At 33.9% G+C, this 24727-nt stretch overlaps 2 protein-coding genes across 11 annotated transcripts; one reads left to right on the forward strand and one right to left on the reverse strand.

Moving 5' to 3' along the window:
• Positions 1–446: 446 nt before the first annotated feature.
• Positions 447–7958, reverse strand: LOC149393084 (glyoxylase I 4-like). Its single transcript, XM_089618446.1, has 4 exons — positions 7770–7958; positions 6647–6880; positions 969–1056; positions 447–638 (listed from the first exon to the last, which is right to left on the reverse strand). Exons 1-4 carry the CDS (start codon positions 7851–7853, stop codon positions 577–579), a joined length of 468 nt encoding a protein of 155 aa, XP_089474572.1. The 5' UTR covers positions 7854–7958; the 3' UTR covers positions 447–576.
• A 4105-nt stretch (positions 7959–12063) lies between these two features.
• On the forward strand, positions 12064–17604 carry LOC149393085 (transcription initiation factor TFIID subunit 6-like). Of its 10 annotated transcripts, XM_089617852.1 has the most exons (10): positions 12064–12288; positions 12402–12549; positions 14515–14647; positions 15215–15333; positions 15427–15523; positions 15821–15903; positions 16063–16323; positions 16759–16945; positions 17032–17181; positions 17252–17604. In XM_089617852.1, the coding sequence occupies exons 2-6, from the start codon at positions 12437–12439 to the stop codon at positions 15899–15901; spliced, it is 543 nt and encodes a 180-aa protein (XP_089473978.1). In that variant the 5' UTR covers positions 12064–12288; positions 12402–12436; the 3' UTR covers positions 15902–15903; positions 16063–16323; positions 16759–16945; positions 17032–17181; positions 17252–17604. The 10 variants fall into 10 exon arrangements, 8 of the variants coding, with proteins under 8 accessions (XP_089473978.1, XP_089473976.1, XP_089473973.1 ...); XR_016299922.1 differs by having other exon boundaries at positions 12064–12549; positions 14515–14993; positions 15210–15333; positions 15422–15523; XR_016299923.1 differs by having other exon boundaries at positions 12064–12549; positions 14515–14848.
• The last annotated feature ends 7123 nt before the right edge of the window (positions 17605–24727 follow it).

Below are 24727 nucleotides of genomic sequence, written 5' to 3' on the forward strand. Positions count from 1 at the left end.
GGGATTAATATTGCAAAACAAAAGTGACACAAACTTTCCTCATAAATATGTTAAAAAGACTGCGAATTTAGTTGTATTTATTGCATACCTAGCTTAAGAAAATATATAGCTTTATGCAATGAAATTGCAACTCAAAGTCAGTTATTAATTAATGGTCCATTGCATAAATAATCATATTTACAATTTCACATTACTATATAATTAATGTTTCGTAAATTTTATATAAATAATCACGTTTATGTATTTACCACGTAAATTAACGTAAATATCATATCATTTTATTTTAGTGAAAGGGTAAACCAGGAATGCTTAATCATATTTGTGGATATTTATCTAAGATTTACGAAACGTTGACTATATATCAATCTCAAATGTTTTAATTGTTTAGTTATTTAATTTTTTTATTAATTAATATATATATATATATATATATATTTTAACTTGAACTCATCTTTTTCGTTTTCGACTTTGGAGTGCTCACCCGTCACCCCCTAGAGCCTTTTGTCTAGTCACACATAATTATTTCAAGCATTTTATTTTTCACGAAAATGAAAGCATAATACACTTCAAAATACTTTATTTTTCTTTTGCGGATTCAGACTCCACTTCACGATCATTGGTAATCTCCAGCAAATTTCCTGAAAAAAAAAATGTTAGTCGTGGCTTATATTGGCAAAATATATGCCCTGATCATTACTTGTTAATTAATTTAGTAAAATGAAACGCCGATATCCATGTAGACGCTATAATGCTATAATTATTATATATTTTCTTAATGCATCTCAGAAGAATTATAGAGATCATATGTCCGCTTTTCGTTATTAGGCTAATATTTAGTTAGGGCCTAAGGGGCGGTATCTCAATATACAGCAAACATTAAATTTCAATTTAATATATATACATATACATGTGTGTATGAATATAATAAATGCAAGCACATGATCATTTAAAAAAAAATGCACGCTTACCATCCGGATCAGAGAAGAAAGCTTGTTTGACAATGTCATTTCCGTGGTCTCGTTCAGAAGTCCAAACAGAGGTCTTAATTCCTTTTTCCTACTCAAATCAATTTCAATAAAAAGGCATTACGCATTATATAAAAATACAAATGCGTGGGGTATAAAATAAATAAAATATGCCATGAACACTGCAACAAAATGGTGTTGCGAAAATGTGTAATTGTACTTTAATGGATACGGTTAGAAGTATGTTAGGAGATTCGTCTTTACCCAAATCATTGTGGATGCATTGCTTTAAAGACTATTGTATATTCGTTAAATATGGTTCCTAGTAAGTCAGTTCCTAAGACACGTTTTGAAATTTGGACGGAAGGAAACTCAGCTTAAGGCGCACCTGCACGTTTGAGGTTGTCTAATGGAAGTAAGAATTTATAATCCATATGAAAAGAAACTTGACTTAAGAACAATCAGTGGTTTCTTCAATGGTTATCTAGAAAAATCTAAAGGATATCGATTTTATTGTCCTAACCATAGTACAGGAATTGTCAAAACTGAAAATCATTAGTTCATTGAAAATTGTGAAGGTAGTGGGAGTTTGGAACCACGTAATGTGGAAGTTTATAAAGAAGATAGAGTGCAAGTACCTCTGTCTCTATCTTCTTCTCAAGTTTTTGTTCTTGTTGACCATGATAATGATTTGCAAGAACAATAAATTAACGACCAAGCACTACTAAATGATGTTATACCAAATGAACCTATCATAGAAGCACTACAATAAATCGCATTAAGAATATCTGTAAGAGAACACAGATCCGTTATTTTTCGATAATTATGTGGTTTATCTATAAGAGTCGTAATACAACTTAGGAATTGATAATAATTCAGTTTCATTTTCACAAGACATAGAAAGTGAGAGTTCTACTAAGTGGTTAAACGGCATGGAAAGAGAGCTAAAATCAATGGATTATAACAAAATTTGGGACATTGTTGAATTGCCTGAAGGCTGTAAAAGAGTCGGGTGTAAGTGGGTCTTCAAGACGAAGCGCGACTCAAATGACAATATCGAAAGACACAAAGCTAGACTCGTTACCAAAGGTTTTACTCAGAATGATGGTGTTGACTATAAAGAGATATTTTTCACTTGTCTCTAAAAAGGTATCATTGAAGATCGTTATGGCTATGGTAGATCATTTTGATTAAGAGCTCCATCAAATATATCTAAAAACCAGAATGTGAATTTAGATGAAGAATGTTCATGGATACACCTAAAGGTTTTGCGGTTGACGAAAAGAAACACATGATGTGTAAATTGAAGAAGTCAATATACGGGCTTAACAAGCTTCTCGGTAATGGTATCTCAAATTCAACGATACCATCACATCTTTTAGATTGAATGAAAATATCGTTGATCGATGTATATATCTAAAGATCATTGGGAGTAAGTTTATTATATTGGTTTTGTATGTTGACGATATCTTGCTTGCTACTAATGATCTTGGTTTATTACATCAAACCAATGAGTTTCTCTCTCTAAGAACTTTGAAATGAAGGATATGAGATAGAGACACCTTGTGATAAATCACAAGGATGGTTGAGATTGTATCAGAAAACATATATTAATAAAGTTCTAGAGAGATTCAAGATGGATAAATGCTTTTCAAGTTTCGTTCCAATTCATATGGGAGATAAATTCCTTATGCACCTGTTGTTGGAAGCTTGATGTACGTGCAAACTTGTACCAGGCCAGACATCAGTTTTGCTGTCGGAATATTGGGCATATGTATCAAAGTAATACATGAATAGATCATTAGAAAGCTGCAAAGAAAGTACTATGGTATCGGGAAGGAACGAATGATCATATGCTCACTTATAAGAGATCTAATCACCTCAAGGTGATTGGATATTCAGATTCAAACTTTGTCGTATGTGTGAATTGCATAAAATTAACTTTCGGCCATTCGTTCCTTTTAGCCGAGTGAGTGATTTCATGAAAGGTGAAAAACATACTGTCATTGTTGCATCCACTATGGAAGTTGAATTTGTAGTATTCTTTGAGGCCACAGTTCATAATTTATGGCTGCATAACTTTATTTCAGGACTTGGAATTATCGACACTATTGTCAAGCCACTGAAAATTTACTGTGATAATTATGCATCAGTCTTCTTTTCTAAAAACGACAACAATTCTAAGGGTGCTAAGCATATGTAATTGAAATACTTTGTGGTTAAAGCAAAAGTTCAGGAACAAAAGGTGTCAATCGAGCACATTAGCACAAAACTTATGGTTGCAGATCCACTAACGAAAGGATTGCCCCTTAAGGCATTTACTGATCATGTCAAGAATGCGGATCCTTGGATGTTATCCTTGATGTTATTTAAGTTTTATGTGATTGACACTATGAGCTCATTTATTTTGTTTCTTATATAAAGTCATGAATCTTGTTTCTTATGATTAGTATATACATGAATGCATTATATAATCAAGATTCGTTTTGTTTCTGACAAAGACATTATTGTTAGACCGCTATGAATACCTTATTTTGTGTCATGTTAAGTATGAAGCTAGTATTGTGATGTATGGAAGGGACCATGTCGACATATTGACGTACAACCGCCATGCTCCTTATTAGTTTTCATTCTTGATAGCGACTTTATGATGTAACTGATATTATGATAAATTTATCTTATATTATGCGTAATTATATTTAATATTAAATCATATGATAGCTAATGATACATTGACCAAGTGGGAGAATTTTGGACTTTATTCCATTATGCCTACATACATGTGGCCCAATTGTCCCAATCAATGAGTTTAATATATATATATATATATATATATATATATATATATATATATATATTCATATTAAATCCTACTGGTTAATAAATAAAATATTGTTGTCAATGGTGCCCACAAGAAGAGTAGTAGTGTCTATTTGTGTACATCTGATGTAATATAGTCTCACGAAGACTCTTGATTGTAATTGCTTATTCATTAATGAAAAGTTGAAACGTTCATTTATTCTTCCTTGTCTGTTTGAAGCTTTATGATAAAACCTTAGTCTTTAGTCCATAAACAAATTTAACAACTTACGAAGAGACAAATGTAGATTTGCATGAACAAACTCTTCGTAGTTTGCTTAAAACGATATATTCGCAATCTAAGGGTCAAAGGACTATTGACCTCAGTACGATTGTTAGGAGAATCTATGATGTCTGATTATGGGACATTGAGAGTTGGAGACTCTATAGTTCTTCTAGGTATCTTCCGAAGGTACTGAATTGACCAGTGCACTTCTAGAGACAAAATAAGAACAAACCATTTAACCTCTTATGTCTTGAAGTCACTACGTATGAATTGCATCGTGCTTACCTTAATCCTGAAATGAGACATGCCATTTCATAGCTTACGTATTCTCATTTGAGAAAGTCAGAGTTCGAACTCACTATGTGATTCCGAACACGACCTATTGGTGAAGTACTAAGTTATGAAGATGTCATGAGTAACTTTGTGAAGTTCTCATACATATGGAATTTATGTACAAGATTGCTGAAATGCAATGTATATCAACTCATGCTTTGTTCCTTGTAATGTGAATAAATGAACTGGCCAGTGTCCAAATTGAGTCTTGACTCTTTTGGATGAAACAATGTGACTTGTTAGCTCCTCGTCAATACATTGTTTCTAACTTATTCACAAGCGACAAATGAGTTGAGGAAATAACAGCTAGAAAGGTAAAATGGTAATTTTGTAAATCCCGACTAGCTGATGATATTCATGAAGGGTAAACATTGATAATATTCTCTGGATCCACTCATTACAATTAGGTTGAATTCTTGAGTAGAAAATAAATTCATTTGAACCGAGAGATTTTCAGTGTCAACTCTTTAGTGGAGTCAGTTGACATTAAGCTAAACTAGGAAAAGGTTTGTCAACTTTTGAGTCCAAGTATTTAGCTCAAGCTTTGTTCATTTGGATCCATGAGGTCACTGTCACAAATCATATCGAATAGGAATAGTTAAACTAGAAGTTAAGTTAAAACAAGAACGAGACAAGTTTTGCGAAAATTGTCTAAATGGTATTTTTGTCTTTTTGGACATAGGACGAAATGAATGTCAATAAATTTTTTGACATTGTCATATGATGACAAATGAAGTTAAAACCACACGGCCATATTAGTGTAATTGGGCCTTGAGGATTAATTTCATTTCATGGAATTTTATGAGAAAATTCTTAATGGGCTTTTCTTATATTGTCATGAACAAATAAAGAAACATCTAGAAGCATGTTCTAGACTCAAAATTTCGTGCATACCATGTAGAGAAAGAGGAAATTATTTTGTGCATTAATGTATGAAGATACTTGCCAAAAGAAAAAGAGGAAACAAATTTGCTTCTAGAAGCATAATTGAATTCGGCCAAGGAGAGAACAAGAAGTAAAAGAGGAAACAAATCCAAGCCTTTCTAGAAGGTTATGGAAGTCCAAGTGAGAAAGAGGAAACAAGGGATTTGCTCATGAATATGTGATATTCAATAGAGAAAAGGAAACTACCTTATTGAAGGTAATCCCTCCCCTATAAATAGAGGCCTCATTCTCATTGTTTTCTCATCCCACATAAGTTCGAGATTGAGAGCTTCTCTCTCTAGACCTTGTGGCCGATCCTCTCTAGTTATTTTCGGTTTTTGTTTTGGCACCTAGGTCCACATTTGACCTAGTGGTTTTAGCTCTTCGACTTGAAGACTTGTTCTCGAGTCGTCGTGTTTAAAAGTGCCCATACACTAATTCCTTTCTTTCTCGAGTGATTCATGTGATAGAAACTTTCGTGGTTGCTCGAGTTCCCGAGGAAAGAAGAGAGACGTGCTGCGAGGAGAGACGAACGTTGCAACCTTCCAAAAGCTTCTCAACGTTCAAGCTTCTAAAAAGGTTAGTAATCTTTAATGCTCATATTAGCTTTTATTTACATGTGTTTGCTCTTTGTCTAGGTTAGTAAAAACGTTTTACTTGTCAAAAGAAATTTTTTAAAATTCCGCCGCTTACTGAAGCGTTAAACTTTTCTTAAACCCTAGATCAATTCCAACAAATGTAATTTCACTATATACCCAAATGGTGGGTCAACATAAAAACAAACCCTAAGATTGGTCATCTCTCAACCCATTACGTAGTTTTCTTATGCCATCATCAGAAGTCTTTCAAGTCCAAAAGGATCAAGAGAGAAAAATCAGTTGCAGTGATTCAACCACTGGTATCTTCGCTCTCATCATGGATCGAGGTAGTCTTTCTCACTCTCTAACAATATGTGAAAATCACTTATTTCTAAAAACTTGGTTATTTAGGATTATTCAAGCTAATGCTTACAATCTATTGAAAAATGGTAATCTAAATCATGAAATGTTATGCATTTTTAGAGGTTCGTCGATGAGAGAGAGTAGATAATTATTTAATTTATTAAAGTTATGATTATTATAACTTAATTATATGGTGATGAAAATTGAAAATCTATCAAAATATTTTGAAAATAAATAATACAAAATATCATTTACTAAAAAATTAATATGCCCCCTTAGCCTCAGCTTACCTAATTCAGCCTTTCAGGCATGGTCTATTAGATCTATGTTTTGGAAGAGAAAAAAAAGACGTAGACTTTGTGATAACTAATTTATTTGGTAGGGTATACATTATTTACCTTGAGTTTCTCAACGGCGGAGTCGAAATTGGAGACGGAGAAGCTGATGTGGTGTGATCGCGGGTCGAGCCCTGCTACAGTGCTACGCAGTGGATTTTCTGGACTCGGCGTCACCGGTGGATATCGTTCGATGAAGTGGAATTGAAACCCTGATGATGGATGGTTTAACCATACTATCTTCGTTTTACTTCGGATTATTATTCCGTCCATGTCCGCTTCCTCGAATCCAAATATCTGACCATAATCAAATGTATACAAAATGAAACTGCTTTTGATGAAAGTGATAAGGATTTCAAAAAATATATTCGCAGAAAATGCGTACATTTAGGTAAGAAAATATATTAGAATACGAAGAAGAAAATAAAACAGCTTACAGACAAGTTATGACTCGACGATAAGAACATATGTCTTTAAGTGTGACTTTTGATTCATCAAACTGTGCATTCGGTTGAGACCTAATTTTTTTTAAGGCAGCTTTGCTGTAGTGGGGATTGAACCCACGGCCTCCACACAAGAGGTGGTGTGGAATTACCACTAGGTTATCCTAGGTACCACGGTTGAGACCTAATTTAATATCATTAACTTCAAATATATTCAGCTGACATGTATTTTAACAATACACACCAAAAAATTATATACATATATACACTATGTATATACAGGTGCAGGCCCGGCTTGACCTCTAGGGTGGTCAAGCAATTGCTTTAGGCCCCCACTAAATAAAAGTCTAAATCATGTAAAAAATGACCTAAATCTAATATATTTTAGGCCTAAAATATATATTTTTTAGACTTAAATATACTAAATAATCTAAATAAACATTAAAAAAAGGCATATAAAAATAAATTTGCTTTAGGTCTCATGACAAGTTTTAGGACCGGGCCTGTACAGGTGTTTGTGTGTGTGTTTTCTTGTATTATTATTTCTATACTTAAATTAGTGGAGAAGTTATATATAATTATATCCATAAAAGTAAAATTTGAATGAGCATTTATCTGGAGCCAAAGAATTTATACAACTATACATCTTATTAAGTGCTGAAAGAATTTATTACAAAGTAAAATAAATAAATAAAAAATACTGAAAGAAAAGCATTAACATAATTTAGGAGATGAAGAAGAACCTCGTTGTAGAACTCAATGAGTCGTCTAATGTCGGAAGTCTCTCTAGCGACGTGGCTAACCCCTATTACATTGGCGATTGGCATTTTTTTTTCTTCTTCTTCTTCTTTCTAGAGAATGCTATTCCTGACCATATATAGCTGGAAATGCATGGTTATTTATTCGATCTACAAAATGTAGATAGGTGTTGGGATTCGATAGTAGTAAGCTCGTGATTGCCTTACAAGATTTTTATATTTTTTTATTTATTTTACATATTAGATCTAAGCTTTAAATAATAAAACTAGATCTAGATGTAAGTCCGATCACAATATATTCAAATCAATCTATAACAGATCTATAGATTCCTGACAAATAAAATCACAGACTATTAATTAGTTAAATAAATCAGAATTTAATCAACTAAGTAATACATCTTAATTTTATTGACTAATAAATTCTTATCAAGTTAATCAAGTAATTAAATATGATTATTTTTATTTATAATTACTTATAGGGTATTGTAAATAAGTAGCAAACTGAAACAAATTTATAGAATAGCAAAAGTTTGTATAAAATTAGAAAAGGTACTTAAATAATGTTTAAAAAAAAAAAAAAAAAACTCGCAAGTAATAAGTGTAATGAATATTTTGTCCATGTATATAAATCTATATATGGGTAAATATTTTATGGGCACTATAGCAAATTAGTCACATTAAAACGTTATTAAATAGTCGTGGCATGTTATTAACTACCACTAGCCTTTTTTTTTTACCCAAATACTCATAACTATTTATTTTCAGAAATTAAAAAAAGAAAGCATGATAATTACAATCCTACAAATTAAGTAACTATTTCCTTAATACAAGCAATGAATTAAATAAATAAAAAACGTTTCACTCCAATAGAAAAGAAAATTAAATGTGATGAGCCATACATGATTCTAAAGAATAAAAGACCTGAAAAACTATAGAAAACCAACACCTATTAACTAACATTAATTAACGAATCTGTATGCACAACTCTGATGAAAAAAAAAAACTCGAATATCATAGAAATTCAACAAAACATTAAAGTTTATTAACAAAAATGTACTGTGATTAACATCACAAAATTCAGAAGAAAAAATCTAGAAAACCACAGAAGCCTAACGTTAATTAAAAAAAAATCTAGAACAAATATATAGTGTTGTGAACTATCAGGCACACCAAAACAATTTCAGTGTGGACACTCCGAGAGAGAGAGAGAGAGAGAGAGAGAGAGAGAGAGAGAGAGAGAGAGAGAGAGAGAGAGAGAGAGAGAGAGAGAGAGAGAGAGAGAGAGAGAGAGAGAGAGACGTTAATATCTACTTCCAGAAAATTAGATTTCAAAATAATTAATATTTCTAAAAAAAAAATAGAATATTAATTTAAACTCTTTTTCAACCGATTATAGAATCATGAAATAGAATATTAATAAATATGTCACTTATCCGTTTGACTATTTTGTTAAATTTTTCTGAAACCTTGGCAAGAATGAAATTCACACTCTTAAAGTGGTCTAATTAGTTATAAATTTTATATCATTTTTACATGTGTCAAATTTTTTTAATGGAAATATCAAATTTTAGCTATTTTGCTAAAATAAAATCTTACACCTTCAGTTATTTACTAAAAACCTTAAAATATTTGCTATATTTCTCAAATCAATTAGATTTTAATAATTATTTTTTTTCTTTAATAGTTATATAAGATTCATATATAAAAAAACAAGATTGTATTTTGTTGAAAAAATTACGAGTCATTTTTCCAGTTGTTAGAGGATCCATAATGATATTAGTTAAAGAACTAATACCAATCCTTCATGAATATCAACCAGACAGAAGAGGCGAATCCATGTTACCCAAAATAGGCAGCCTATAAGATCTTAGAGTAGGCAGAGAGGCATAAGACTCATCAACGTTACCGTATAACGACGCTAATGTCTTCTTTTTTGCCCTCTGTGCTTTTTTGTATAATCAATCATTCCCACCTTTGTTTGCATGAAACTAACAATTTCTTTTGAGCGACAGATATGTGCACTTAGATCGTAAAATTTGTGTTTGACAATGTCGCTAATCGATGTTGATGTTGCTTGTGGTTGACTTTTTTGTCTGTTCTCAACAAAACAAATGTGCTTTGAGTGATACCTACAAAATGCCTACGAGATAGAGTACAAATGTGTTAATTATCATTAAAAGAATACTATAATGAAATCTTGGTTTTCATGACAATATTGTCATGAAATTGTCGTATTCGTGACATAATTATCACTAAACACGGAATTTTGGGAAAATACTGTCACGAAATACAGGATTTCGTGACAGTATTGTCACGAATACCAAGATTACTCTCAAGAAATACGAAGCCTGAATTAATTTATGAATATGAAAAACATTATAGAAATATATGTTACCTTATAATTTGAAAAATCTCAGTATTCTTTAGTTAAACTTCTCGAACAGCCCAATGGCAATTTTCACTTGGACCAACTACAACGTGGAGGAAATCTGTAGAAGAATTCTTCGTTTGTCTAATTCACTAACATTGGGAAAAGTTTGTGAAGTCAATGCCCTTATTTTTCTCATATCTATTTACTAACGTTTTAATTAGTCCTCTTAGTTAGTTATCACTTTTATTAGTCTTGAGTTCATGAAGTCGACTTGTTCTTATTAGTCTTGAGTTCACTTTGTTACTTGTTTGTTTATATCTTGGTTAAGATTAATTTTCATTAAGTCGACTTGTTCTTACAACTGTGATACGTGAGCGATTACTTGTAATTACATAAGGAAATTTCACAAAAAACACTCAAATCTTATCTTTTAACCAAGCAAATCAAATTTGGTCAAACTGAATGCTACCAAAAAAAAAAAGGAATATAGCTAAGTACATGCACTGACTACTTACGAGTTGTCAAAACGAAAGATATATATATATATATATATATATATATATATATATATATATATATATATATATAACACTCACGTGAGAAAATAGCTATAACGCAGAAGGTAAGAATATAGCTATAGAGGGGTTTCTTAGTGCATGTGAGAAAATCTACAATCACGTGACTTATTCGATATTAGAGTTGTGTAGTATATACGAGTTGTGTAGTATATTAACTCATAAACTATTAATTATATTATAGAAGTTTAAGGGCAGCTCAAATCAAATGCCATAACACTAAATATAACGTTGATTTGTTTTTTCTCCAATCACACGCCATATGCTACGTGTGATACAATATCATATTATATTTGGTGTGATTATATGTATCACACGGCATATTTTTTTAAAATTCTTTTATTAAGAAAATAATTAATTTATTACATTTTAAGTTTTTGTAAAATATTGGATAGTACGAAATAATTTTAATCACTTAATTAAGAGAATGTAAGAATTATAAGTATTTATTAAAGTATTTATTAATAAAAATATTATTTAGTTTAATAATATAATGATGAGAATATTATTTTACTGTGAAATTTGATATTGTGGTTGGAATCGAAAAAGAATTTGGTGCTTAAAACACGCAAAAATAGTGTGATTTTAACATTAAATTTGGTGTTAGAGTTAGAGATGATCTAAGAGATTAAAAAATAATATGTAAAATTCATATATTTATTATAGTTTACTCAATACATAATCAAGTAGATAAATTAAAATTAACTCATAGTCAATAGTTTTCCTTTTTTTATTATTATTATAATTAATTGTACAAATTTCATGTTACAAATAATAATAGGGAGTTTAAATGAAATAATAGTGAGTTATATGTAATTACAGAAGTATATACACTATCAGTTAATAAATATGTTCGTAGTTGTTTATATATATATATATATATATATATATATATATATATATATAATATAATAAGTCAGAATGTAAAATTATTATAGATTATTCATAATCATTTTTAACTAATTATAATGTGACACGTCATTTTTAGTCAATTCTAATGTGACACGTCATTATTAAATACTCCCTTCTTAACCAGGTGAAGTCATTTATTAATAAATGATGGCCAATAAATTGGACATTTATTGGACGTCTTTTTTCCCAAATACGTCCTGGAAGCGTTAGAGCATCTTTAATGGTTTAGCTAAATGTATTGCTTAGCTGAATATTATTTTTGCCACATATATTTTTCTAGAGCTAAATAGTTAAGCAACTAACTTAAATTAGCTAATTTGCTTAGCTAAATCAATAGCCAATATGCAAAACAATGATTAAGCAATTAGCTAAACATTTTTTATATTTACAAGCAAATCCCTACAAAGATGCTCTTTTATAGATAGTACATACTGCCAATGCTTTATAGAGAAAATCAAAAGCGTTCGACAGCCTTGGCGATTGACAGGACTTCAACCATCACCACCACCACCGGAGGACCGAAGCTCGAGAACTTTCTCGACAGCGATCAAACTTCAACTCCAACGGCGCGGCAACGCCGGCGACTGAGATCAGTCAAACCGCCGCAAAAGACAGGCGATTGACTCATGAACTGATTCCCATCTAGGTCTTTTTTTTTTCTCTCTATAATTCCAGCCCGACTTGTTTTTTTTTTCTTCAATGATCGAATTATGGCTCACCAGCGATTGATTTTTATGAATTTCTTTTGTCCCTTGGTAGATTTTATTTATTCTCCTTTCCATTTACATCAGTTGATGCCCTCTGTGGTGACTTGCCTTGTTGCAAAATGGTTGGGAAATAGATTTGCAGAAAACCATTGGGAACTGAGAGACTTCACGACTAACCTGGTTGCTACAATATGCAAGAGGTAAGAAACTCTGATGGAAAATGAATTAAAGCTTCGACCTCAACAAATATTGTGTCTACTTTTGTTAAATTTAATAGGAAGCTTGTCTGAATGAGGTAGGGGTCATTGTTTAAAAAATCAAGTGCTGAATTAAATTTGTAAAAATAAAAAAACTTTTGAAGGTGCTTTGTTCTTTTGATTTGTACTTCCAGCTCTTATTTGAGGGATACATCGTGCTTATGAATCAAGTAATAGGATTACCCCCGACCTTTTATAATTCAACAACCTTTTTAAAAACAAAAATCTTTTCTATTAACATGGCTGTAAAAGCCTAATTACATATAATTCAACAATCCTTTTTTTTAACAAATAATTAGCTGTTTAGCCATCTAAAACACTAGCAATTTGGTTTTAGCCAACCTTTCGTTAATTTCCCGTAAATAGTCATCTTGCTTACGTGGCAGCTTATTAATTGAATTAGTTTTACCTTTTTGTCCTTATGCTATTTTAATTAGGCATTTTTTTAAAAAAATTCGAATTAAATATTGAAACCGAATAGGGAAGTTTTCAAATTTGAAATTTGAATTTTGAATTTTGAGCAGATTTTGAAAGAAATCAGCCATTAATTGTCATAATTTCCAGAATTTTCGTGCTCAAAATATTTCCAGAATTTTTCAGTTTATTTACACGAATACACTGCAAATAGGCTTTGTATTTACAGTGAATATACTGTAAATAAGCTTCGTATTTACACGAATATACTGTAAATATGATTTCTATTTACACGAACATACTGTAAATAGGCTATCTATTTACACAAATAAATAAGCAAGCACTTGCAAATCCCCAATCCCTTTTAATCCCATATATACAAGAAAAAGAAAAAAAAAAAGCAAAAAGCCTTAAGCGTCATTGTCCTCGTGAAGGCACGACCACCGTCCTTTGAGCCTCGCAAAGGCTCCGCGAGCCGAGCTTTGGATTTCGGCGATCTTCTCGTTGAAGGCGTGTTGAGTCCAAGTCAGGTTCTGCTGCGTGTAAGGGACGAGGATCCAGTCGGCGAGAGGGAAGCCCGAGCCGCCGGCGATCCAGACTCCCCTGAGGAGTCCGTCGGAGGAGGCTCGCTGGTGGAGAGCGGATTTCTCGAGGACTTGATCGTCGGCCATGGATCCGGCCATCCGATGCAGATGTCGGTGAAGACTCCTCTCGGATCCACCACGCCCTGGACGGTTATGGAGTTCGAGGTCTTCTGGTTCCGCTCCGTGTGTCTCTTGTTGAAGTAGGCCGCGACGCTGATCTTCGGGGCGATGATCGGGATGTGCGTCGTGTACATCGAGCCGATCACGTTGGGGATGAAACCAGAGCTGGTTTTTTTTTTTTTTTGGGATTTTGTTTTTGAATTTGTGTTTGAATGAGAGAGAATATTGCGTGTATATTCGGTATTAATTACAGCGTAATGAAGGCCCTTGAAATACGCGGCAGTTATTATCCAAAGATTTGCTTTAATTGATTTTATTTTCGATAGGGGAACGGGCGGGAACAATTGTGAGGATATATTGGTATTTTTAACTATGTAAATAAATTCGCCTGGCTATTAACACAAAATTAACCAAATGTTGGCTAAAGCCAAAACTGTATATTTTTAGGAGGCTATTTAGCTATATAACCCTTTTTTTAAACAATAATCTTTTTCTATTGACAAACTTATATCATGTTTTGTTATTGTAAATCTATTCGGAGAGTATTTTTTATTATTCAAATTGACATATTTTGACAAGAAATGTTTGCTCAGTGGTTCAATACCAAAGAGGAAATTTTGGGTTCAAGTCATTGAAAAAGTTTATTGAAGAAACAATTGGCGTAGATTACATCTAAAACATGGTCCATTATGACCCACCCAATCTTTCTTAAGCAGATATTGGACCTTACATTTTCTATAGGGGTATGTATTTTCTCACAATGGCATGTCAAGTTTTTAATCTTTTGCAGATTTGGTCATCTTTATAATACGCTTCAGACGCGTCTTACAAAAACTCTGCTAAACGCATTTTTGGACCCGAAGCGAGCATTGACTCAACACTATGGTGCAATTCAAGGGCTAGCAGCCTTGGGACCTAATGTCGTATTATATGATTTCATAAGATTGATAAACCAAGTTGATATTGGTTCTGTTTTATTATCTGAACTTTTCTATTAGTAAACTCTTTTTTGTGAAATGCATGTACTTGCTCCTTTTGGCATTGATCAGCATTAAGATAATTTAGGTAAAAGTAGAGTAAAGCACATTGAGAAGATGGAAAAGGGAAGAAAATGAAGTGTACGGGTAAATATATAATTAATTATTTTGCAGCAGATTCGTTACAGAGATCTTAAATTAGGCAGATTTATACTACCTCTTCATTGGGATCTCGAGTTATAGAAACACAACTTGAAGAAAAAAACCTTTCACATTTACCTTGTCTAAATTTGTAATTTTTTTTTCCTGATTATGGAGTTGAAAATTATTCTCCCGTGATAATCTTCCAGAATTTTTCAACCTGTTTTTGTACATTTTTCTCCAAATTTATCCAACTTGCAATTTTTGAAATCATGTGTTTTATGGATGATGTTTACAATTTACAGATTTATATCGCTTGATTGGATTTGTAAAATTCTTGCCTTAACATTGCTACTATGCCTTCTAGATCAGAAAGTACTTCAATTATCTGGCGACGACGCTTCCGGAGAATCTCGGCCGCCCAATTCCGCTCTCTTCGTTGTCACCTCCGACGGGACTTGGAAGGCTCTCTCGCCGATTCCTCACTTCAGGTATATACTTATTGTTGGAGACTTCATTCTTATACAACAATAGGAAGTTTGCTCTCTCGCTGACCCGAATTCTCTTGAGGTTTTGAAGATCAGCTTCTGTCCTTTGCTGGATAACGACGGGACTTGGAAGGCTCTCTTCCCTTACCACCTCGGCGTCGTGCAACTCTTCATTCAAAATGTGTACATCAAGGTCTGAAACAATTTATTAGGATTTTTTTTCTTGAAATTCAGCTCTGCCATCATAATTGTGCAAATTAAAATGTTTCATGTAGATAATTTTATTACAAGATTTTGTGTTCGGACTAAAATGAAATTCGTGGATGGTAGAATAGAACATTCCATTTGAATCTTGAATGTGAATTGTTCTTGATCCATTGGCCCTGGTGGGTGATATGTACGATTTGTATGCTTGCTTTGGCGTTGCCTTTTAGATTCTGCTCGATGTTTACAAGGCACTCTGTGATCCAATGACATATTTACTTTTCAGGATCACTTGGCTCTAATGATGGAGCTTCTCGGAAAGATGCCACGGAACGTTCGTTGGTTTTTTTTTGTCCTTTGCTGCTAAAGGTAGCTCTTTAATAGCTGTAGTGCCCTCATGTTATTTGATGTTCTGTGTATCTAAGAATTTTGTGAAGTCTATTATAAAAAAATTAGGACCAAAATTGACAGCCCTACAAGAAAAGTTTTAACTACTCAGCCCGTTTTTCTGATCCTTATTTGTTTCAGATTCATTCAATCCTGCCCTTGGTTGTTTAATCACCATTGCTTATACGACCGAGCAAGCTTTCTACCGAGCTAATCACCATTGGAGTGTACGCGTACCGGGGGAACAAGACGGAGCCGTACGGCGCGAGAGGGACGGCTCCGGCGATTCAAAGATGCTTGAATTTACTGTCTGATTACACAGTTTGAAGCACGTTCCAGGATTCATCAAGAAAGATGCGGAGTTGAAATCCAAGGGCGTTCACGAGCTTCTCTGCATCAACGGTATGTACTTCCAAACTTAAATGTTCATTTCGCTATTGATCTATTGCCAGATTGAGAAGATCTGTACTTTGGAAGTTACTAGATCTTTGATAAAGAGGTTTACTTGATTAATTTGAAGCTAACTAATTATTGAGCATTGTATTTTTCCTTTTCTTTTTTCTTTTTGCAAGCTCATGGAATTTCAGTGGCTTGCTTTATCAAATTGAAACATATATTTTGTTGTAACTCTCATGTTACTTTTAGTTCACAGAAACATCAGTGTTTGAAAATGAGTTTATCAAATTGAAGCTAATTATTGAGCATGCAAGGATTTTTATTTTATTTTTAAAGCTCATGCAAAAGCCTGTGTTTGAATAAAGGGGCTTGCTTGATCAAATTGAAGTGATTTTTATTATTTTATAATTATATTAATTAACATTGATTTTCTTCATCCAGACATGTGGGATGTAGTACCTTCGGTTCTATGGGATTGGAAGGCTCTTAGGGAAATGGTCAGTGCAAATTGAATTAGAAATTCATTTCTTGTGGCTCCGATGCCCACTGCTTCAACCAGCCAAATTCTGAGAAACAGTGTATGCTTTGAGCCATATACTTCCAACATCTACAGCTTCATAGTGTCGAGGTTTGAGTTATATGCATGCTGTGTAGTCTATATTTTAAAGCCGATCTCCTTGGTTCTGAACTTGTATGTTCACTACTATGTGTCAGTGGTGAATTTGTTGCGGTGAACAAACATCTGCTTCATGACTTGACTTAGATGGACCTTTGGTCCCCTGCTATCAAGAACAAGATGATTCATGAAAACGGTTCCGTTCTGAACATCTCAGAAATCCCAGCTGACCTCAAAGATATTTAGAAGTAAGAAAACTAGATAGTGATACTACTTGTTTTTGTTCGGGTATGTGCTAAAACAATCTTGTGTTATCAGGTCAGCTTGTTATCACTGTCAATCAAGTTTACAAGCTGACCGAGCTTAGTTTTGCACACACTGGCGATGATCAAGACCAACAAGACACGGTCCAAAAGACAGAGGAAGATCACTCTCCAACAGCATCAACCTCTAACAAAAAGCAAAAAATTTGAGTAAAACATGCATTCTTAAGTTACTTTTAAACTTTTTGGTTTGTTAATTTTTCCTTCCTTCTATTTCTCTATAAAGACACCAAATTTTTGGCTTTTTATTTACTTATGTCAATTTTTTTTTTTTTTTTAAAGTATGTCATTGACTATACATTTCCTTGAAATGTTTGCAATTATTATGAGTCTCTCAAAAATTAAACTGCCTAAATATTATGTATGATTGAAATATTTGATATCTTAATATTCATTTATAACTTCATGCTTTGAAGAAAAACTTAGTAAATTAAATCATACATATTTTAATTATTTACTGATTACAACTACAAACACCACGTGCGAAACACGTGTTTCAGACTAGTACGTTGTGATTTATAATTTATTTGTTTGTTTATTTTAATTATTTATATTTAGCTTAAACTAAACAAAATCATAAGACATAAAAAATCGATATATTATTATTATTATTATTATTATTATTATTATTATTATATATAAAGCAAAGGACACTTTCCTATACACTCAAATCACTGTTCAATAAACAGTGAATTTTTTAAAAAACAGAAAGAAAAAATGTCTCCAGATATTTTTTTCTTCCAGATTAAAATATATCAATTATTCTACTGCAACAAGCGGGACATATTGAATGTATATTACATATATAATATGTTGGGGACGCGTCTTCCCAATTTATTATTTCTACTCCTACCTTTTTCTTTATATAAAAATATTAGCATATTCTTCTAATTTATTTTAATAACCCTAATTGACTTATACTTTTTCTTATCTAATGAAATGAAAATTTGAATATTCATAATTGTTTATAATTTAAAATTATAGCATAAATTTATAAATTTTTGCAAGTCTAGTAATTTAAAAGAACTAGAAACCATATTCGGAAAAAAAAAATACAACTAAACTCTAAAATTCAATTATAACATTATGTATTAAGATGATCAAATTTGCATTTCAAACGATAGTGTACAACTTTTTGAAAAATCCTTGATGTAATTTTTCTTTTCACCTTGTGTTTGTGATGACATAATAAAATACAAAGATTATCCATACAGAAATATATATTCACTCAAATAATTGATTTTGAATAATAATATTAGAATTTGTAATTTGAGCTATAACACGTTGTAATATTTGTAGGAATGCTTTTTGGATTTTTTTTTTAATTATATTAATTATCAAACGAACATAGTAACACTTAATGGAATTTTTTTATGTCAGTTTCACTGTTCTTAACGTGTTCTTCGTGATCATTGACTTGCTCTTGGTCTGGACGTATGAGGATTCTTGCAATTCTTCTTGATTCCTTGCACAACTCCTCCTTCTTCTTCTTCTTTGAACCGACACCGCAATTTTCCAAGCCGTTCACAAGATGGACGACGAGGATGAATAGGGTGGACTAACTCATTGTTTGATTTAATTGAATCATCGAGAGGTTCGTTGAAGAATAAAACACGTTTATGAGAAGGGGAATATTTTCGAATAAATATTTCAGAGAGAGAGATAAAGGTGGGCGAAAATTCTAGAGTCAATTTGGCATTAATGGTCGAAATTTCTCTTCAACAGAGACCCCTACATATAGCTTTTCCAGAACCTTAGATGGATTGAAAAATCTCAACCATTTTATTATTTTTATTTGATTCATAGAATCAAGTAGAATCATAATTGGTATATTTTGGTATTTTAAAATATTTTATTCATAAAATTTATCAACCTTCCAATGTTTAAATAAAAACAGTTTCCACCACTTTATTGTTTACAAGCGATATCTTCACGGGGTGGAACTTAACGGAAGGATGGAATTCCAGGTCATGCTTGTGCCTCACGGAATTCCGTGTTCCGCGTGACTGACGGAAGTGGCAGGGGCGGAAGATTGCTTAATGGAAGTGGAATTTCTGTTAAGCTTAATGGAATTCCATATTTCCATTTACTTCCATTAAGTAATTAAAAATAAATAAATAATCAAATTTAAATGGTAAATGAAAGGGACTAAACTGTTAAAAATTTAAAAGAAGGTACAAATATGTAAATTAAATATCATCTTGTCTTTAATTTTTTTTTTTTCTCATTGTGAAACCACGGTATTCATTTGCCATAAGTGAGGCCTATGAATAAAACCTCCGTGGTAATGTCCACGTTTAAAAAAAAAAACTACTTTAATATGTTTTTATTTTGATATGAAATTTGATATGTAATGTTTTTATTTTGTTGGTAACAAATAAGTTATTAATAAACATGAAAAAACATTAGTTTATACAGTGACTAATGTAAGATTTTATAATTTATTTTGATATTTTAGTTTTTATTCACTTTTGATGTGAGATTTCTAATACATTAGGAGAAAAAACACTTTTAGAGAAGAAAAATAAACATTTCTAATATACTATATCTTTAAAAAGTTATTAATAAAGATGAAATTCAATTTACATATTAGTACATTCTTTTAAAATTTTAAAAGTTTAATCCCTTTTATTTACCATTTAAATTTGTTTTTTTTATTTTTTTTAATTCCTTATCGGAAATTAATGGAAATATGGATTTCCATTAAGCTTAACGGAAATTATATTTCCAATAAGTATTGGAAGGCACCAAAATAACTAATGGAAATACCATTTCCAATAAGCAATGGAAGGTAGCTTATTGGAAATGGAATTTCCATTTCCTTCCAATAGCCGGGATGAAGCCCGCGACTTGCGGCGGGGAAGGATATAGATGATCTTTGTATTTTGTGATAGTAAGTTGTGCACATAGATTAAGAATTTAAGATATATATTTGAAACAAAACAATGTTAATGTTAAATTGATATTCTTATTTTATAAATTATGAATTATTTGATTAGTTTTTTTATATTGTTCTATGAATAAAAAAAATTATCATGTTTTTATTTTAAAACACTGTAAATAGATAAGTGTAAATTTTAGTGGGTAAGTGAGAAAGGAGTGGACACATTAGCAACTACGTGGCCATATACACTATACAGTCTCTTTTGAATCTCTTTCTTTTAATTATTTTTTTCCACCACCGTCATTGTTCAAAACAAAAAAATACAAACGTAAAGACGGAGGGAGTATGAAGGCTAAAGGATGTGTGCCACGTGCAAACACGTGCTTGCCTCCAGTCTGTTACCAGGCTGTTAGAGAGTGCTATGTACACGTCACTTTAGTCAACTAATTATTGTTAGACTAGTCAACAATGTAACGATATACAAATACGATCAACAGATCTCAGAAACAATTAATGAGAATTTCTCAAACTCATTCACAACAAACTCTGATCTTCTTCTCTCTCTCTGAATCTCCTCTTTCCTAATTCTTCACTTGGTATCAGAGCCACTCGACAAACGTCAATGGCTACTCAACCGATCCAGGCTAGCGTCTTTCCGTTCGCAGCAAATCTTGTTCCGACGACATTGAAGCTCGATCGAGACAACTTTTTTTTTCTGGAAATCTCAGGTCCTTGCAGCCATAAGAGCACATGATCTAGAAGGTTTCATCGATGGATCTAAGCCGTGTCCTCCGAAATTCGTTGAGCTCGCTGATAGCTCCGGATCGGAATCAATGGCAACCGGCGGTCTGAGCTCCGATCTGCAAACAATCGCGTCGATCAGAGTCAGAATCAATCCTGACTATGGAATATGGCATCGCACCGATCAAGCCATTATGTCATGGCTTATGTCCTCCGTCTCTGTGTCTATGCTCGGACACATCGCCAGGTGCGCTAATTCTCATCAGATCTGGTCAACCTTGATCCAGGTCTTCGCCGGAAGTGGAAAAATGCGTCTACTTCAACTCAGAGTTCAGCTACAGACGATGAAGAAAGGATCGCTGTCAATCAACGACTTCATAATGAAGATTCGCATGGTGGCAGACAATCTCGCCGCAGCTGATCAGCTCGTCACCGACGAAGAACTCCTTCTATATGTTCTTGGCGGTCTCGACGCCGACTACAACTCGGTAGTCGCTATGCTCACCTCCAGACCTGACTTCGTGTCACTCGCCGAAGCTCAGTTCATCCTCCAATGTCACGAAACACGCCTCGAGCAACAAAATGCGGTACTAACAGCAGATCTGTCACAAGCCTCTGCAAACTTGTCAGAGAATCGTAACAATGGCGGTCGTGGAGGTCGTGGAAATCAAGTTAATCGAGGAGGACGTGGACGAGGAGCACGAGGTCGCGGTGGTCGTGGAAATCGCGTGATTTGCCAGATCTGCAACAGATCCAGTCATCTTGCATTGTCGTGTTGGTTCAGGTTTGATCAACAATACCAATCTACTCCTGGCTCCACTAACACCACTCAGCCTCAATCCACAGCTCTCATTGCCTCTGAGGAAATGCCAGATGACCAGTCTTGGTACATTGATAGTGGTGCCACGAATCACATCACGTCAAACCTCAATCACTTGGCAATCTCAGAGAATTACAAAGGGAAAGGCAAGTTGATTGTAGGCGATGGTAATTCTATTCCCATTATTCACACCGGAGAATCACACATAAACACTCAACCTAAATCATTGATCCTCAAAAATATTCTTCATGTACCTAGAATCACTAAAAACCTGGTTAGTGTTTCTAAGTTCACGAAGGATAACAATGTGGTTGCTGAGTTTTTCTGTGATGGTTGTGTGATCAAGGACAAAATGACGAGGCAGGTTCTTCTAACAGGGGTACTCAAGGATGATTTGTACATGCTAGATCTGTCAAAGCTTAAAGGAAAGGATGATGACATCAAGACTGCCTTTAGTGTATCAACTACCAGCAACACTATCAAGGATTCAATACTTGCAGATTCAATTACTAAATCCTGTAATCTTACCTGCAACAATAAAGCCAATAATTCTAGTACTATTTGGCATAGACGGTTTGGGCATCCGTGCTCCAAAGTGTTGGCACATGTAATCAAACAGTTGGATGTAAAAAATTGCACTGTTAAAGAAGTTGAGTTCTATGATGCCTGCCACATTGGAAAGTCTTGTCATCTAAACTATCCCAGGTCAACATATCATGCTTCTTCGCCACTAGACATGGTCTATGCAGATCTTTGGTGGCCTTCACCATCACCGTCCATCGATGGATTCAAGTATTATGTCGCGTTCGTTGACGACAACACTCGGTTCACGTGGATCTATCCTCTAAAGAGCAAGGACGAAGCCAAGAGTGCATTTGCTGTGTTCAAAGCTCATGTTGAACGCTTCTTCAACACTAAATTAAAGTGCCTCCAAACCGACTCGGGAGGAGAGTTTAGAGCACTACTGCCACTCCTAAAGCAACTTGGTGTAATGACCAGACATCTGTGTCCTCACACGCACCCACAAAATGGAAGAGTGGAGCGGAAACACCGACACATCGTCGAGCTTGGATTGACACTTCTTGCAGAAAGTCATATGCCTACAAACTATTGGTGGTATGCGTTCTCTACAGCTTGTTTTCTACTGAATAGACTCCCTAGTTCAGTACTTGGATTCAAATCCCCATACCAATTAGTCTTTAACCAGAAATTTGACCCCACTCTTCTAAAAGTCTTTGGAGTTGCTTGCTTCCCTCACCTGCGGGCATATAACAAAAACAAACTTGATTTTAGATCAGACTTATGCGTGTTTATTGGTTACAGTGACACACATAAGGGTTACAAGTGCTTACACTCTTCTGGAAAAATGTATACTGCTAGAAGTGTGACCTTCAACGAGCAGTGTTATCCCTTTCAAAATGGCTTTCCATACCATAACCAAACACCAACTCAAATTCCCATAAATGAATGTCCTATTTCTCTGCCATCCCACAATACACCACATTATCCATCAGATAACAGCCTAGACACATCACCATCACCATCTGCCACACAAAACAACCCACCCAACTCCCCAAATAGCCCAAGACATTCACCCACTCCAAGTCCTGACCCTGCAGATAATCAAATAGTAATTTCCCACGGCCATAATAACCCAATCCCATCTCAAATACCACAAATGTTCAGACCTGCAACAAATTCATCCCATCAAATGACTACAAGAGCCAGAGTCAATACCTTCAAACCAAAAACACTACCTGATCACTTTGGTCTCTTAAACCATGTCACTACACCTGAGCCCTACACTGTAGTTGAAGCCATCGCAGACCCTCACTGGAAGAATGCCATGGTCGAGGAATTATCAGCGCTAGCAGCAAACAACACTTGGCGTCTGGTTCCTCACACATCGGACATGTCTCTTGTGGACAACAGATGGGTATTTCGAACAAAGTACAAGCCTGATGGTGCTATAAGCAGGTTCAAAGCCCGACTCATTGCGAAGGGATTTCAGCAAACACCCGGCGTTGATTACTTTGAGACGTTCAGCCCCGTAATCAAACAACCTACTGTGAGAATTATCATCACTTTAGCGGTAACACGAGGCTGGGATATTCAACAGATCGATGTCAACAACGCCTTCCTAAACGGTGATCTACAGGAAACTGTCTACATGCGTCAGCCAACGGGGTTCGTCGACTCAACCAAGCCTCAACACGTCTGCAAACTCATTAAAGCCTTGTACGGACTTAAGCAAGCTCCGAGGGCTTGGTATGATAAACTACGTGAATATCTGGTCAATTGGGGCTTTGTGAACAGCAAATGTGATACATCCCTCTTCTTCTTCAACAATGGAGGTGTCTCTCTGTTCCTCTTGGTCTACGTCGATGATATCCTCATCACCGGGAATAGTCAAAGTCACATTCTCAAGGTTATTTCCAACCTCAACTCTGCCTTCAGTTTGAAATCCCTGGGTTCTCTAGGCTCGTCCAGCCATTTCCTTGGGTTTGAATCCTCACGAACTTCGAGCGGCCTCAAGCTTTCTCAGTCGAAATACGCCTACGATCTTCTTGTCAAAGCCAATCTCGTGGACTCGAAGCCATACCCAACCCCGATGGTGTCCTCCAAGTCGTTCTCTGCAGCTGATGGTAGTGAACCATGTCAAAGCCCGACGCTGTACAGAAGTCTTGTTGGGGGTCTTCAATATCTGACTCTCACACGCCCGGATCTTGTGAAACCCCGAAAACTAGCTTATTAAATTTTTTTTAGATATTTCATAATCATATATAAAATTTCAAGTTTAAAGTGTGTGCTTACGTAGGATGTGTGTTTTAGTATAATTGGTGGGTAAATATGTATACAAAACTTTAGTTATTATTATTATTATTTATACATGCATATGTGACGCATAGTACAGTGATTGTTTATATATATATATATATATATATATATATATATATATATATATATATATTAGATTTTTTTTTTCATAGATATGTATAAGGGAAGAGATATATTATTGTAATCTG

Source organism: Urtica dioica, chromosome 6, assembly GCF_054948205.1.
Source record: "Urtica dioica subsp. dioica isolate 48M chromosome 6, U.dioica_male_clone48M_v1_H2, whole genome shotgun sequence".
In the NCBI taxonomy this organism is placed as follows: Eukaryota; Viridiplantae; Streptophyta; class Magnoliopsida; order Rosales; family Urticaceae; genus Urtica; species Urtica dioica.

Coding starts and splice junctions, on each gene's coding strand:
- LOC149393084 (XM_089618446.1), bottom strand. CDS start 7,853: ATGCCAATCGCCAATGTAATAGGGGTTAGCCACGTCGCTAGAGAGACT. Junction 1,057..6,646: donor CCGCCGTTGAGAAACTCAAG/GTAAATAATGTA, acceptor TGATTTGAGTAG/GAAAAAGGAATTAAGACCTC. Junction 639..968: donor TTTCTTCTCTGATCCGGATG/GTAAGCGTGCAT, acceptor TTTTTTTTTCAG/GAAATTTGCTGGAGATTACC.
- LOC149393085 (XM_089617847.1), top strand. CDS start 12,353: ATGGCTCACCAGCGATTGATTTTTATGAATTTCTTTTGTCCCTTGGTA. Junction 12,550..14,514: donor GTTGCTACAATATGCAAGAG/GTAAGAAACTCT, acceptor AATCTTTTGCAG/ATTTGGTCATCTTTATAATA. Junction 14,648..15,214: donor CAGCCTTGGGACCTAATGTC/GTATTATATGAT, acceptor CTTCTAGATCAG/AAAGTACTTCAATTATCTGG.